Source organism: Dendrobates tinctorius, unplaced genomic scaffold, assembly GCF_039654945.1.
Source record: "Dendrobates tinctorius isolate UK_male_01 unplaced genomic scaffold, ASM3965494v1 ptg000295l, whole genome shotgun sequence".
NCBI lineage: Eukaryota > Metazoa > Chordata > Amphibia > Anura > Dendrobatidae > Dendrobates > Dendrobates tinctorius.
The window spans coordinates 39,438-54,957 of NW_027361962.1; the positions used below are offsets into that span (position 1 = coordinate 39,438).

General features: G+C 46.7%; 1 protein-coding gene across 2 annotated transcripts in view; it reads right to left on the bottom strand.

Moving 5' to 3' along the window:
- The window catches only part of LOC141073018 (uncharacterized), a 42,974-nt gene extending 29,370 nt beyond the window's left edge, over positions 1-13,604 (bottom strand). For both annotated transcript variants that reach the window (XM_073560293.1, XM_073560294.1), the window contains exon 1: positions 13,317-13,604. In XM_073560293.1, the coding sequence (XP_073416394.1) occupies positions 13,317-13,359 (43 nt within the window). In that variant the 5' untranslated portion in view covers positions 13,360-13,604. The remainder of the gene's footprint in view (positions 1-13,316) is intronic.
- Positions 13,605-15,520: the final 1,916 nt, after the last annotated feature.

Here is a 15,520-nt window from a genome sequence, read left to right on the forward strand (position 1 = left end):
TTAGCCATAGGCTACCGTGTGGCCACATCTCTACTCACCAACAGTGGCCAATGGCAGCACCATTTTGTTTCATAATCATGAGGACATTGGTCGGTGCAGCGGGTCGAGATTCAGGCACAGCGTTCCCTACGTTGGCAGAGTTCACGGCATCCAGTCATGCTCTGCCAGTACCGTGTGTGTACAGCGTTGTGCACCATGTGCCACGAGTGGACAGTAATAGAACCTACCTGCCTAACCCTAACCCTAATACATAGGCAAGACTGGAGATGGTGCCGTAGAAAGCAATAAAATCAACTGCTATCATTTTCTACCCTAAAGTTGAAGGCTAACCACTTGCTGACTCTTGTCACCTCCACAGCGATCAACTGAAGCCGCGTCCTGTAGAGCATTGGCTGCGTATAGCAATAATAAGAATGGTTGTCCTAGGAGGCTGCGCCGGACACGTGTTTCGGGGTTTAGGCCACGTGTTATGTGTCACGCTTAACATAAGACGTTCTAGATACAGTCTATAGGGAATCATTAAACTACAATGCTGGAGTTTACACATCTGTAGACTCTTGGCTTACAGGGCTGAAATACAGCACAACCCCGAATAGGAGAACGTCAGGGCTCTGACATCTGGAGACAAGGACAATCCAAGCCTTTGTTCCCGGAGGTGGAGAATAACATGGCAACTTCTCCATTGCAAATGAGAAAACGCAGGCAAGCAATGCACGAAACCTGCTGTAAGAAGTGTGTTCAGGAGTTAGCCCCACCACTGGGTGCTCCTTACGACTCCTGCCCACACTTCCTATGCCAATACAGGCTGCCAAATTAGTGTCCAGAGTGCCAAACTTGCATAATGCCAACCTCATGGTAGTCCAATAGTACCGTCATCATAGTCATTCCCATAATGTCAACCTCATGGTAGTCCAATAGTACCGCCATCATAGTCATTCCCATAATGCCAACCTCATGGTAGTCCAATAAGTAGCATCATCATAGTCAATCCCATAATGCCAACCTCATGGTAGTCCAATAGTACCATCATCATAGTGCTTCCCATAATGCCAACCTCATAGTAGTCCAATAAGTAGCATCATCATAGTCAATCCCATAATGTCAACCTCATGGTAGTCCAATAGTAACATCATCATAGTGCTTCCCATAATGCCAACCTCATAGTAGTCCAATAAGTAGCATCATCATAGTCATTCCCATAATGTCAACCTCATGGTAGTCCAATAGTAACATCATCATAGTCATTCCCATAATGTCAACCTCATAGCAGTCCAATAAGTACCATCATCATAGTCATTCCCATAATGCCGACCTCATGGTGGTCCAATAGTACCATCATCATAGTCATTCCCATAATGCCGACCTCATGGTAGTCCAATAGTACCATCATCATAGTCATTCCCATAATGCCGACCTCATGGTGGTCCAATAGTACCATCATCATAGTCATTCCCATAATGCCGACCTCATGGTGGTCCAATAGTACCATCATCATAGTCATTCCCATAATGCCAACCTCATGGTAGTCCAATAAGTAGCATCATCATAGTCAATCCTATAATGTCAACCTCATGGTAGTCCAATAGTACCATCATCATAGTGCTTCCCATAATGTCAACCTCATGGCAGTCCAATAAGTACCATCATCATAGTCATTCCCATAATGCCGACCTCATGGTGGTCCAATAGTACCATCATCATAGTCATTCCCATAATGCCGACCTCATGGTGGTCCAATAGTCCCATCATCATAGGCATTCCTATAATTCCAACCTCATGGTAGTCCAATAAGTATCATCATCATAGTCATTCATGGGAATGCCAACCCCATGGTAGTCCAATAGTACTATCATCATAGTCATCACCATAATGCCAACCTCATGGTAGTCCAATAAGTACCATCATCATAGTCATTCCCATAATGCCAACCCCATGGTAGTCTAATAGTACCATCACCATCAATCATTCCCATAATGCCAACCTCATGGTAGTCTAATAGTCCCATCATCATAGTGCTTCCCATAATGCCAACCTCATGGTAGTCTAATAGTACCATCACCATCAATCATTCCCATAATGCCAACCTCATGGTATTCCCAATTGTACTGATCTCCCAGTATTTCCCCAAATTCCCACCTCATGGTAGTCCCCAGAGTTGCCATCTGCCAGACTCATATTAGTCCGAGAGTTCCAGCCAAAAATGAATGACCATAAAGTATGTGTCATAGTATTCTTCATAGTGCCAACCATACCAAAAACAAAGTAGTCACCAATCTACCAACAATCCTTAGTGTCCCAGCCTGCCAGACCCGTAGTACCAACCACATGGTGATGCCCATCAAGCCAATTCCATATTAGTTATCATAGTAACAGCCTTATAGTAATACACATAATGCGAACCCCAAAGTATTCCCATGGTGCCCATGTCTGGCGTCATCACATTGTAGGCAATAAACATAAAATGTCTGGCCAAGTTCAGAATTTCTGCTTCTCTCTTTCATTGGCCAAGAATAGTCCTAAAGTTGGATGGTAATAAAGAAAAAAAAAAAAAAAAAAAAAAAAAAAAAAATCACACAATTTTTGGGTTGTAGGAGAAAAAAAAAGCATAATATATTTGGGTCACCAACATTTATAATCTGTTTTTACAAAAAAAATTCTAATTAGAGCGATCGTCTGTGATGATCTGCGGCAGCTTGTGTTCATTTTCTCTGCAGTGCCCCTACAGGGTAAATTTGGAATTGCATGGTGCATAGAGTTTTATAGCTCTTTTTTTTGTTGGTGTTGCATTTTTGTCTCACAGAATGAGGATATTTCGGCTGTCAGGTCATTTTAAGTCAATGACAAAGTGAGCAGTCAGTAGATGAAGGGACAGAAAATGTATCTGGAGTCAGCTAAAACCCTTAATCCTATTTTAACCGTAACACGTAATTACCGGCAGATCTGCGCAGCCATCATCGCTAAGCAAGCCATTTTTAGTTTATCCAGTTAAATGCCTAACAATCAACACAAGTGGGATGTCAGAGAGCGGCAGAGCTGGAGGGAAACTGATAGGGACGGCACAATGGAATACGGCGAAACCGTGAAATATTAGGCGGATATATTTAAAGGGGCAGTAGCCATCTTTTAAAAGTAATACTTGCTGCTCAAAGTGCCAACAGATTCATGAAATGGAGCATTCAGATAAACAATGTCCATAGACTAACATCGGCAGCAACTCAGACTCTATTCTCAAGACACTAGAAATGTCCGATTAGCCAATCACTGGTTGAGGCAGATCACCGCTGCTTGCAGTGATTGGCAGGGTGGGTATTTCGCACCATTTCCAGATAGTCAGCAAAGGAGTCAAGAACAAGAGACCATCAGGGAATGTGTCAGCATCCAAATGGGACTCTGCGGTGAATCGGCGCGGGTAACACTTTATAAGTACATTATTACTTATTTGACACCTTCCATAAATATATACACTGTGTTCCAAATTATTATGGAAATGATATTTTTCTCTGATTTTCCTAAGTGGCCGGTGCAAATGACAGTCAGTCTAATAGAAGTCATCACCCGTTAGAGTATACATCGAACTTTATTGAAGAAACCTCCCAATGATAACAGTGTAATCTCCAAAATGAATGAAAGCTCAAATTGCACTGTTCCAAATTATTAGGCACAGTAGAATTTCTAAACATTTGATATGTTTTAAAGATCTGAAAATGCTCATTTGTGGAATTTGCAGCATTAGGAGGTCACATTCACGGAACAAAAAAGCTATTTAACTCCAAAACATCCTAACAGGCCAAGTTACATGTTATCATAGGAACCCTTCTGTGACATCACCTTCACAATTCTTGCATCCATTGAACTTGTGAGTTTTTGGAGAGTTTCTGCTTGGATTTCTTTGCATGAAGTCGGAATAGTCTCCAGAGCTGCTGTTTGATGTGAACTGCCTCCCATCCTCATAGATCTTTTGCTTGATGATACTCCAAAGGTTCTCTATAGGGTTGAGGTCAGGGGAAGATGGTGGCCACACCATGAGTTTATCTCCTTTTATGCCTATAGCAGTCAATGACTCAGAGGTCTTCTTTGCAGCATGAGATGGTGCATTGTCATGCATGAAGATGATTTTGCTCCTGAAGGCACGTTTCTGCTTTTTATACCATGGAAGAAATTTGTCCATCAGAAACTCGATATACTTTGCAGAGGTCATTTTCACACCTTCAGAAACCTTAATGGGCCCTACCAGCTGTTTCCCCATGATTCCAGCCCAAAACATGACTCCTCCACCTCCTTGCTGACATCGCAGCCTTGTTGTGACATGGTGGCCAACCACCAACCATCCACTACTCCATCCAGGGTTGCTCGACCCTCATCAGTAAACAAGACTGTTTGAAAATTAGTCTTCATGTAAGTCTGGGCCCACTGCAACCGTTTCTGCTTGTGAACACTGTTTAGGGGTGGCTGAATAGTAGGTTTATGCACCACAGCAAGCCTTTGAAGGATCCTACACCTTGAGGTTTGAGGGACTCCAAAGGCACCAGCAGCTTCAAATATCTGTTTGCTGGTTTGTAATGGCTTTTTAGCAGCCATTCTCTTAATCCGATGAACTTGCCTGGCAGAAACCTTCCTCATTCTGCCTTTATCCGCACGAAGACGTCTGTGCTCAGAATCAGCCACAAATCTCTTAACAGTACGGTGATCACGCTTAAGTTTTTGGGAAATATCTAATGTTTTCATCCCTTGACCGAGGAATTGCACTATTTGATGCTTTTCGGCAGCAGAGAGATCCTTTTTCTTTCCCATGTTACTTGAAAACGGTTGCCTGCTCAATAGCGTGGAACATCCAGTTTTCCTTTTATTGGGCTCACATGGCAAACTAATTATCACAGGTATCTGAGATTGATTTCAGTGATCCAAAGAACCCTGAGACACAATAGCATTAATGGGTTTCATTAAAAAAAATGCTATGACACTTAAAAACAATTTGCATAATAATTTGGAACATAGTGTAATTTTTTTCACCCAGTGTAAATGCAGCTGTTCTCCTGAATCCGGCGATGTATTTATTTTGCTTTTGTGCCTCTCTGTTCCTGAGATACGGCCATCTCATTCCTGTATGCAATTGTAGACTTGTTATACAAGTGGGTGTGGTGTTCAACTCTTCTCAGTGGACATCTTCTTGAGAACCACACCCATTTGGCTAACAAGACTAGACTTAAATACAAGGAAGAAGGGGCCATATCTCAGGAACAGAGAGGAGCAGGAAGAAAAGATTCTGGAGAACAGTGGCATTTACACCTGGTAAAAAAACAAATACAAATTTATGACCTTTTTTTAACAATTTTTTTTGTTTGATTTTTCAAAAATGCATGAATATAAAATATGAACAATGTTTTTATATAAAAGGCAGATATATGTGATTCAGATTAAATTGATAAGACATAGAATAAAGTAAAAAGGATCCATTGTGAGGCTGTCGAGTGCAGTCCGTATTCTGACCATGAAAGTCGGCAGTGTGAACACGACCTTACGAGCAATGCTCCCAGTATAAATAATAAAGGAGATAACACTGGTAACAGGAGGAAAGTGGAGCAGTTGCCAATAGCAACCAATCTGATTCTACCACTAAATAATTTGGAAAAAGAAAACAGCAACTTGATTGATTACCCGGGGCAGGTTCTCCATATTCCTTTGTCCCAGGTTTGATACATCTCCCCAAATAGACTTAAGGTTAACCTCCGTCCATCAGTTCATATCCGTACAGCAGTCCATTCCCAAATACCAGATCATATCCATACACCAGTCCATTCCCAAACACCAGATCATATCCGTACAGCAGTCCATTCCCAAATACCAGTTCATATCCATACACCAGTCCATTCCCAAACACCAGCTCATATCCATACACCAGTCCATTCCCAAACACCAGATCATATCCATACACCAGTCCATTGCCAAACATCAGATCATATCCGTACACCAGTCCATTCCAAAATACCAGATCATATCCATACACCAGTTCATTTCCAAATACCAGTCCATATCCATACACCAGTTCATTTCCAAACACCAGTTCATATCCATACACCAGTCCATTCCCAAACACCAGATCATATCCGTACACCAGTCCATTCCCAAACACCAGATCATATCCGTACACCAGTCCATTCCCAAACACCAGTTCATATCCATACACCAGTCCATTCCCAAACACCAGATCATATCCGTACACCAGTCCATTCCCAAACACCAGATCATATCCGTACACCAGTCCATTCCCAAACACCAGATCATATCCGTACATCAGTCCATTCCCAAATACCAGATCATATCCGTACACCAGTCCATTCCCAAACACCAGATCATATCCGTACACCAGTCCATTCCCCAACACCAGATCATATCCGTACAGCAGTCCATTCCCAAATACCAGTTCATATCCATACACCAGTCCATTCCCAAACACCAGATCATATCCGTACACCAGTCCATTCCCAAACACCAGATCATATCCGTACACCAGTCCATTCCCAAACACCAGATCATATCCGTACATCAGTCCATTCCCAAATACCAGATCATATCCGTACACCAGTCCATTCCCAAACACCAGTCTACTTCTAAACCCCAGTTCATATCCGTACACCAGTCCATTCCCAAATACCAGATCATATCCATACACCAGTCCATTCCCATATACAAGTTCATATCCGTACACCATTCCATTCCCAAATACCAGATCATATCCGTACACCATTCCATTCCCAAATACCAGATCATATCCGTACACCAGTCCATTCCCAAACACCAGATCATATCCGTACACCAGTCCATTCTCAAATACCAGTTCATATCCATACACCAGTCTATTTCCAAATACCAGTCCATATCCATACACCAGTCCATTCCCAAACACCAGATCATAACCATACACCAGTCCATTCCCATATACCAGTTCATATCCATACACCAGTCCATTCCCATATACCAGTTCATAACCATACACCAGTCTATTTCCAAACACCAGATCATATCAATACACCAGTCCATTCCCATATACCAGTTCATATCCATACACCAGTCTATTTCCAAATACCAGATCATATCCGTACACCAGTCCATTCCCAAATACCAGTTCTGTACACCAGATGACATCCATACACCAGATTATTGCCATATAACAGTTATATTCTGTTCACCGGTTAGCTTTGTTCCATACACTAGTTGCTTTCCGTAAATCAGTTAACTGCAGTCAGTCCATTGCCATATAAGAGTTCATTTCCATATACCAGCTTACTGCCCTACACCAGCTTATTGCCCTACATCAGCTTACTGCCCTACACCAGCTTATTGCCCTACATCAGCTTACTGCCCTACACCAGCTTATTGCCCTACACCAGCTTACTGCCCTACACCAGCTTATTGCCCTACACCAGCTTTCTGCCCTACACCAGCTTACTACCCTACACCAGCTTACTGCCCTACACCAGCTTATTGCCCTACACCAGCTTACTGCCCTACACCAGCTTACTGCCCTACACCAGCTTATTGCCCTACACCAGCTTTCTGCCCTACACCAGCTTATTGCCCTACACCAGCTTATTGCCCTACACCAGCTTTCTGCCCTACACCAGCTTACTACCCTACCCTACACCAGCTTACTGCCCTATACCAGCTTATTGCCCTACACCAGCTTACTGCCCTACACCAGCTTATTGCCCTACACCAGCTTTCTGCCCTACACCAGCTTACTACCCTACACCAGCTTTCTGCCCTACACCAGCTTACTGCCCTACACCAGCTTACTGCCCTACACCAGCTTTCTGCCCTACACCAGCTTTCTGCCCTACACCAGCTTTCTGCCCTACCCCAGCTTTCTACCCTACACCAGCTTATTGCCCTACACCAGCTTACGGCCCTACACCAGCTTATTGCCCTACACAATCTTACTGCCCTACCCCAGCTTATTGCCCTACACCAGCTTTCTACCCTACACCAGCTTACTGCCCTACTCCAGCTTACTACCCTACACCAGTATACTGCCCTACACCAGCTTACTACCCTACACCAGCTTACTTCCCTACCCCAACATACTGCCCTACCCCAGCTTTCTGCCCTCACCCAGCTTTCTACCCTACACCAGCTTACTGCCCTACACCAGCTTTCTGCCCTACACCAGCTTTCTACCCTACCCCAGCTTACTGCCCTACCCCAGCTTACTGCCCTCACCCAGCTTTCTACCCTACACCAGCTTACTACCCTACACCAGATTACTGCCCTACCCCAGCTTACTGCCCTACATCAGCATACTGCCCTACACCAGCTTACTGCCCTACACCAGCTTACTGCCCTACCCCAGCTTTCTGCCCTACACCAGCTTACTGCCCTACCCCAGCTTTCTGCCCTCACCCAGCTTTCTACCCTACCCCAGCTTACTGCCCTACACCAGCTTATTGCCCTACACAATCTTACTGCCCTACCCCAGCTTATTGCCCTACACCAGCTTTCTACCCTACACCAGCTTACTGCCCTACACCAGCTTACTACCCTACACCAGTTTTCTGCCCTACCCCAGCTTTCTACCCTACACCAGCTTTCTACCCTACCCCAGCTTACTGCCCTCACCCAGCTTTCTACCCTACACCAGATTACTGCCCTACACCAGCTTACTACCCTACCCCAGCTTACTGCCCTATATCAGCATACTGCCCTACACCAGCTTACTGCCCTACACCAGCTTTCTGCCCTACACTAGCTTACTGCCCTACACCAGCTTATTGCCCTACACCAGCTTATTGCCCTACACCAGCTTTCTACCCTACACCAGCTTACTGCCCTACACCAGTTTTCTGCCCTACACCAGCTTTCTGCCCTCACCCAGCTTTCTACCCTACACCAGCTTACTGCCCTACCCCATCTTACTGCCCTACCACAGCTTTCTGCCCTATCCCAGCTTACTGCCCTACCCCAGCTTACTGCCCTCACCCAGCTTTCTACCCTACAACAGATCACTGCCCTTCACCAGCTTACTACCCTACCCCAGCTTACTGCCCTACATCAGCATACTGCCCTACACCAGCTTTCTGCCCTACACCAGCTTTCTGCCCTACACCAGCTTACTGCCCTACACCAGCTTACTGCCCTCACCCAGCTTTCTACCCTACACCAGCTTTCTGCCCTCACCCAGCTTTCTACCCTACACCAGCTTACTGCCCTACCCCAGCTTACTGCCCTACCACAGCTTTCTGCCCTCACCCAGCTTTCTACCCTACACCAGCTTACTACCCTACACCATCTTACTGTCCTACACCAGCTTACTACCCTACACCAGCTTTCTGCCCTAACCCAGCTTTCTGCCCTACACCTGCTTACTGCCCTACACCAGCATACTGCCCTACACCAGCTTATTGCCCTACACCAGCTTACTACCCTACACCAGCTTACTGCCCTACCAAAGCTTTCTGCCCTCACCCAGCTTTCTACCCTACCCCAGCTTACTGCCCTACCCCAGCTTACTGCCCTACCCCAGCTTTCTGCCCTCACCCAGCTTTCTACCCTACACCAGCTTACTACCCTACACCAGCTTACTGCCCTACACCAGCTTACTACCCTACACCAGCTTACTACCCTACACCAGCTTACTGCCCTACACCTGCTTACTGCCCTACACCAGCTTACTACTCTACACCAGCATACTGCCCTACACCAGCTTATTGCCCTACACCAGCTAACTACCCTACACCAGCTTACTGCCCTACCCCAGCTTTCTGCCCTCACCCAGCTTTCTACCCTATACCAGCTTACTGCCCTACACCATCTTACTACCCTACACCAGCTTACTGCCCTACCCCAGCTTTCTGCCCTCACCCAGCTTTCTACCCTACACCAGCTTACTGCCCTACACCAGCTTATTGCCCTACCCCAGCTTTCTGCCCTCACCCAGCTTTCTACCCTACACCAGCTTACTACCCTACACCAGCTTACTGCCCTACACCAGCTTACTACCCTACACCAGCTTACTACCCTACCACAGCTTTCTACCCTCACCCTGCTTACTGCCCTACACCTGCTTACTGCCCTACACCTGCTTACTACCCTACCCCAGCTTTCTGCCCTCACCCAGCTTTCTACCCTACACCAGCTTACTGCCCTACACCAGCTTACTGCCCTACACCAGCTTACTGCCTTCACCCAGCTTTCTACCCTACGCCAGCTTACTGCCCTACACCAGCTTACTACCCTACACCAGCTTACTGCCCTACACCAGCTTTCTGCCCTACATCAGCTCTCTGCCCTACACCAGCTTACTGCCCTACACCAGCTTTCTGCCCTCACCCAGCTTTCTGCCCTCACCCAGCTTTCTACCCTACACCAGCTTACTACCCTACGGCAGCTTACTGCCCTACACCAGCTTACTACCCTACACCAGCTTACTACCCTACACCAGCATACTGCCTTACACCAGCTTATTGCCCTACACCAGCTTACTACCTTACACCAGCATACTGCCCTCACCTAGCTTTCTACCCTACACCAGCTTACTGCCCTACACCAGCTTACTACCCTACACCAGCTTACTGCCCTACCCCAGCTTTCTGCCCTCACCAAGCTTTCTACCCTACACCAGCTTACTGCCCTACCCCAGCTTACTGCCCTACCCCAGCTTTCTACCCTACACCAGCTTACTACCCTACACCAGCTTACTGTCCTACCCCAGCTTACTGCCCTACCCCAGCTTACTACCCTACCCCAGCTTTCTACCCTACACCAGCTTACTGCCCTACCCCAGCTTACTGCCCTACCCCAGCTTACTACCCTACACCAGCTTACTACCCTACCCCAGCTTACTGCCCTACACCAGCTTACTACCCTACATCAGCTTACTGCCCTACCCCAGCTTTCTCCCCTCACCCAGCTTTCTGCTCTACACCTGCTTACTGCCCTACACCAGCTTACTACCCTACACCAGCATACTGCCCTACACCAGCTTACTACCCTACACCAGCTTACTGCCCTACCCCAGCTTTCTGCCCTCACCCACCTTTCTACCCTACACCAGCTTACTGTCCTACACCAGCTTACTACCCTACACCAGCTTACTACCCTACACCAGCTTTCTGCCCTCACCCAGCTTTCTACCCTACACCAGCCTACTACCCTACACCAGCTTACTGCCCTACCCCCGCTTTCAGCCCTCACCCAGCTTACTACCCTACACCAGCTTACTACCCTACACCAGCTTACTGCCCTACACCAGCTTTCTACCCTACACCAGCTTACTACCCTCCACCAGCTTACTGCCCTACACCAGCTTTCTACCCTAAACCAGCTTACTACCCTACACCAGCTTTCTGCCCTACACCAGCTTTCTACCCTACACCAGCTTACTGCCCTACACCAGCTTTATGCCCTACACCAGCTTACTGCCCTACACCAGCTTACTGCCCTACACCAGCTTACTGCCATACACCAGCTTACTACCCTACACCAGCTAACTGCCCTACACCAGCTTTCTGCCCTACACCAGCTTACTGCTCTACACCAGCATACTGCCATACACCAGCTTACTACCCTACACAAGCATACTGCCCTACACAAGCATACTGCCCTACACCAGCTTACTACCCTACACCAGCTTACTGCCCTACCCCAGGTTTCTGCCCTCACCCAGCTTACTACCCTACCCCAGCTTTCTGCCCTCACCCAGCTTTCTACCCTACACCAGCTTACTACCCTACACCAGCTTACTGCCATACACCAGCTTACTACCCTACCCCAGCTAACTACCCTACACCAGCTTACTACCCTACCCCAGCTTACTACCCTACCCCAGCTTACTACCCTACCCCAGCTTACTACCCTACCCCAGCTTACTGCCCTACACCAGCTTACTGCCCTACACCAGGATACTGCCCTACACCAGCATACTGCCATACACCAGCTTACTGCCCTACACCAGCTTACTGCCCTACACCAGCATACTGCCATACACCAGCTTACTACCCTACACCAGTTCTTATCTATGCACCAGTTAGTTCATTTCCATACCCAAGTTTAAACCAGATACCAGTTCATTGCTGTACACCAGATCATGTCCACACACCAGTTTATTTCCATTTGCTGATCTATGGCTATAAACAGGTTCATTACCACACACCAGTTGCTTCCATAACCCAGGTATTTGCCGTACACCAGTACAATGTTGTATTCCAGTTCACTGACCTCATTCAGATAAACGCTAACCCACTAACTACAACCACCATTATCCACAGCCAGAGCCTTGGGAGCTCAGGGGTCGTATTCTCTGGTAAACCCGCTCTATCCAGGCACAGAACGGAGGATGACACATACAATTAAAGAGTCTAGCTACAACAACACCCCCTCATCTGGTGGAATAACTAAGAATGGAGCCTGGAAACCCACAGCGGTGCGTATCCAGAACGACGCCATGTACAGGAGCGTGTGACCTGACACCGTGATCTGGGAGATGGGGAAAGGTAATGGGGGCGAATTAAGCTTCAGTATGTGTGTGTAATAATATACATGCACCATACCGCCATATGGTGCCCTCATGCAGTAGGGTATTACAGAGATGGGGCTCTGTCATTGGCAGATGGAACATAATGCTCCTCTTTCTGCTCTTTTTTGTTGTGTGTGAATCTGAAGAATAAATGCTATGAAATCCCAGACCTACAAAAGTCCAATCTAACCCCGGGGACTTGTAGGTGGCTCGTCTCAAAGACCCGCACAACTCAGGCTGCATGGAGGAGGGACGGACCTGTGTGCATGGCCCAAGCAGAACACCTGGGTGCAGTGTACCCAAACCTACACGGATAGATATATACATACATCACCATAGAAACACACACACAACTAGATATATACATACACACACTATACACACATCTATACATAAATCTCTCTCTCTATATACACACACACATATATATAAATATATCTATCTACATACACCCACAGACGTAGATATACTGTAGATACACACACCTATATATATATATACACTCACTGTACACACACACATCTGCACATAAGACCCAGATCCCCCTCGGGCTGCAGACACCGACCCCGGATCTCTCCGGCATGTAGTGCTATATGTGGATGACAGTGGGCAGCGGGGTGGCAGCCTCCTGCCCGGGCACATGTGGCCGCCGCCTGCAGTGCTCAGGGTGCACAGTGTGTGGCTGCTCCATCATCACGGCGGGGGGCTGGGCACTGATACTGGGGGGCTGTGTGTTCACACCGCCGGATCCTCATGCCCATGACCTTGCCCACCACCAGATTTTTTTTTCCCATTGATCAGTACTCACCGGCCCCTGGAAGCAGCAAAAGCATCAGAAGGAAGCGGATCATCCTGGGGCCATGGAGCTCAGCTGCAGGGTGATGCCAAGACTGGGGTTTGTGTGCAGGGATGCTGCTCAAAACCAGAACCCCCCGTGCACTGCCCCCCTGCACCCCACGACTGCTGCTGCCAGGGCCCCCGGTGCGATGTGGGGGGCACGGCCGCCAGGGGGCGCTGCAGAGCAGCCGCCGCACATGTTCAGGTCACCCTGCTCTGCTCTCCTCTGCTGGATGTGTGTGCAGTGCTGCTGTCACTTGTAGCTCTCCTCCTCCTCCTCCTCCTCCTCCTGCATCAGTGTCACCCCCCACAGGCTGCACATCACCACCCCCAGCTGTTACACACACTCTGCCTTTAATAGGAACCTTATGTATCATGTTCACCACCAGCATCCTCAAAGCCTTACACAGCCCTAATGTAATGTATCCTCTTCCAAGGATATGCATTTTTAGTCTTTTTTTTTTTTTGCATGACTCTATATGGTAAAATCATGGAAAATCAACTGATGTGCAACAGATGGCAGTGAGGGGGTTAATAATAAAAATCCTTCCCCTGCGCCCTCTGCATGCTCACATTTCTCCATTCATTACAATGGGGCTTCCAATTTGTCTGAGTTGTGGCCAAGCGTCTGTTTCCACCTTGGATGATTTTTCCCGTTCGCCATCATGTTGACGAAACACAATGTGGATTTTATTACATCTGGTGTGAAAATCCCACGGTGAATATTTGCTGCGTTTTTTTTTTTTCCCCCCCCCTTAATTTAGTCTCAGCAAAGTGGATTGCATATATAGAAGTTTCATGTTTAGGCCAAGTTCACACTAGGAGTTTTTTTTATGCGTTTTTATGCTAATTTTCAGCTGCATTTTACAGTGCCAGCAAAGCCTATGAGATTTCAGAAATTTCTCCTAAATTAGCTAATCGGTGCAGAATTACTACAGCATCAAAATCGCACCCGAAACTGAAATTCTGAATTTAATGTGTTTTTTTTTTTTTAATCCACCGGAATAAAACCAACAGAACAATAACCACCGCACCTGCGGACAATTTTGACTATTTTTTGGGTAATTCAGCATCTGCTTCACTATACAGTATCTTTAATATAGGGCAATGAGGGGGCATCGGATTTAGGCTTTGAATTAGATTTCTCCTTTTTTGGAAACCATAAACAAGCAGGCTCCCTGGAATGGATTACTTTTTTTTTTTTTTATTCTAGGGATGTCTTGTGGGGGGGGGGGGGGGGGGGGGTAAATAATACAATATATGACCATCCAAAGAGTCCGAATAATTTATGACATCTAAAAGTTGCTATTGGACAATCGCTAAATCAGGTTTTTGGTAATGATGCCCTCCGGCCAGATCCATAGACACTGCCTGGGGCATTCACAATACCAGTCAGCAGAAACCGGCTCAGATCCCACGAGGCCTCATTGGTGCGAACGTTCCACGTGGAAAGTCTGCAGCATTTTACAGTATGAGTTTTAACTTAAAGGGGTTGTCCGCTCTCATAAAAAAGTTTTCAGCCACTCTATGTGATTACATATTTCTTAATCGTGACAGTGATGCTATTACGACCTCCCAGTTTTATCCGTATAAGCAGGTGGCAATTTGCATACTTGCCGTCACCTGCCGACTAGACTTAGGCTATGTGCACACGCTGCGGGTTTTTCCGCGCGGATCCGCAGGTAAAGTGACCTGCGGATCAGTCTGTGGTTTCACAGCTCTACTATGTTAAAGGTGTGTTTAAACCGCTGCGGAATCCGCCCAAAGAATTGACATGCTGCGGTTTGTAAACCGTGCGGAAAAAAACGCAGTGGATTTGTAATGCCATAGGCTAACATGGTAGTGTACCATATCTGCGGAACTGCTGCGTTTCCACAGCGCCGGAAACGCAGCAGAATCCGCAGCGTGTGCACACAGCCTTAGAAGAGAATCGAGAGTAACTGTCCAGAGTCTAGTCAATCTGTGACTGCAAGTGAATGTGGTCTTTCGATCAACCAGGAATTGTGACATAAATAAGGGCAGAAAATATGTGCGCATTTTAGATGCAAAAAACCTGTGGATTTTACTTTAGAAATCCCAGTGTAAAATTGTTATTGCCTAAAAGATCTGTCAACAGCAGCTTGATGACAATCTGTAGTTAGCTTCGCTACTCAAGGGCTATGAATGAAAAGGATC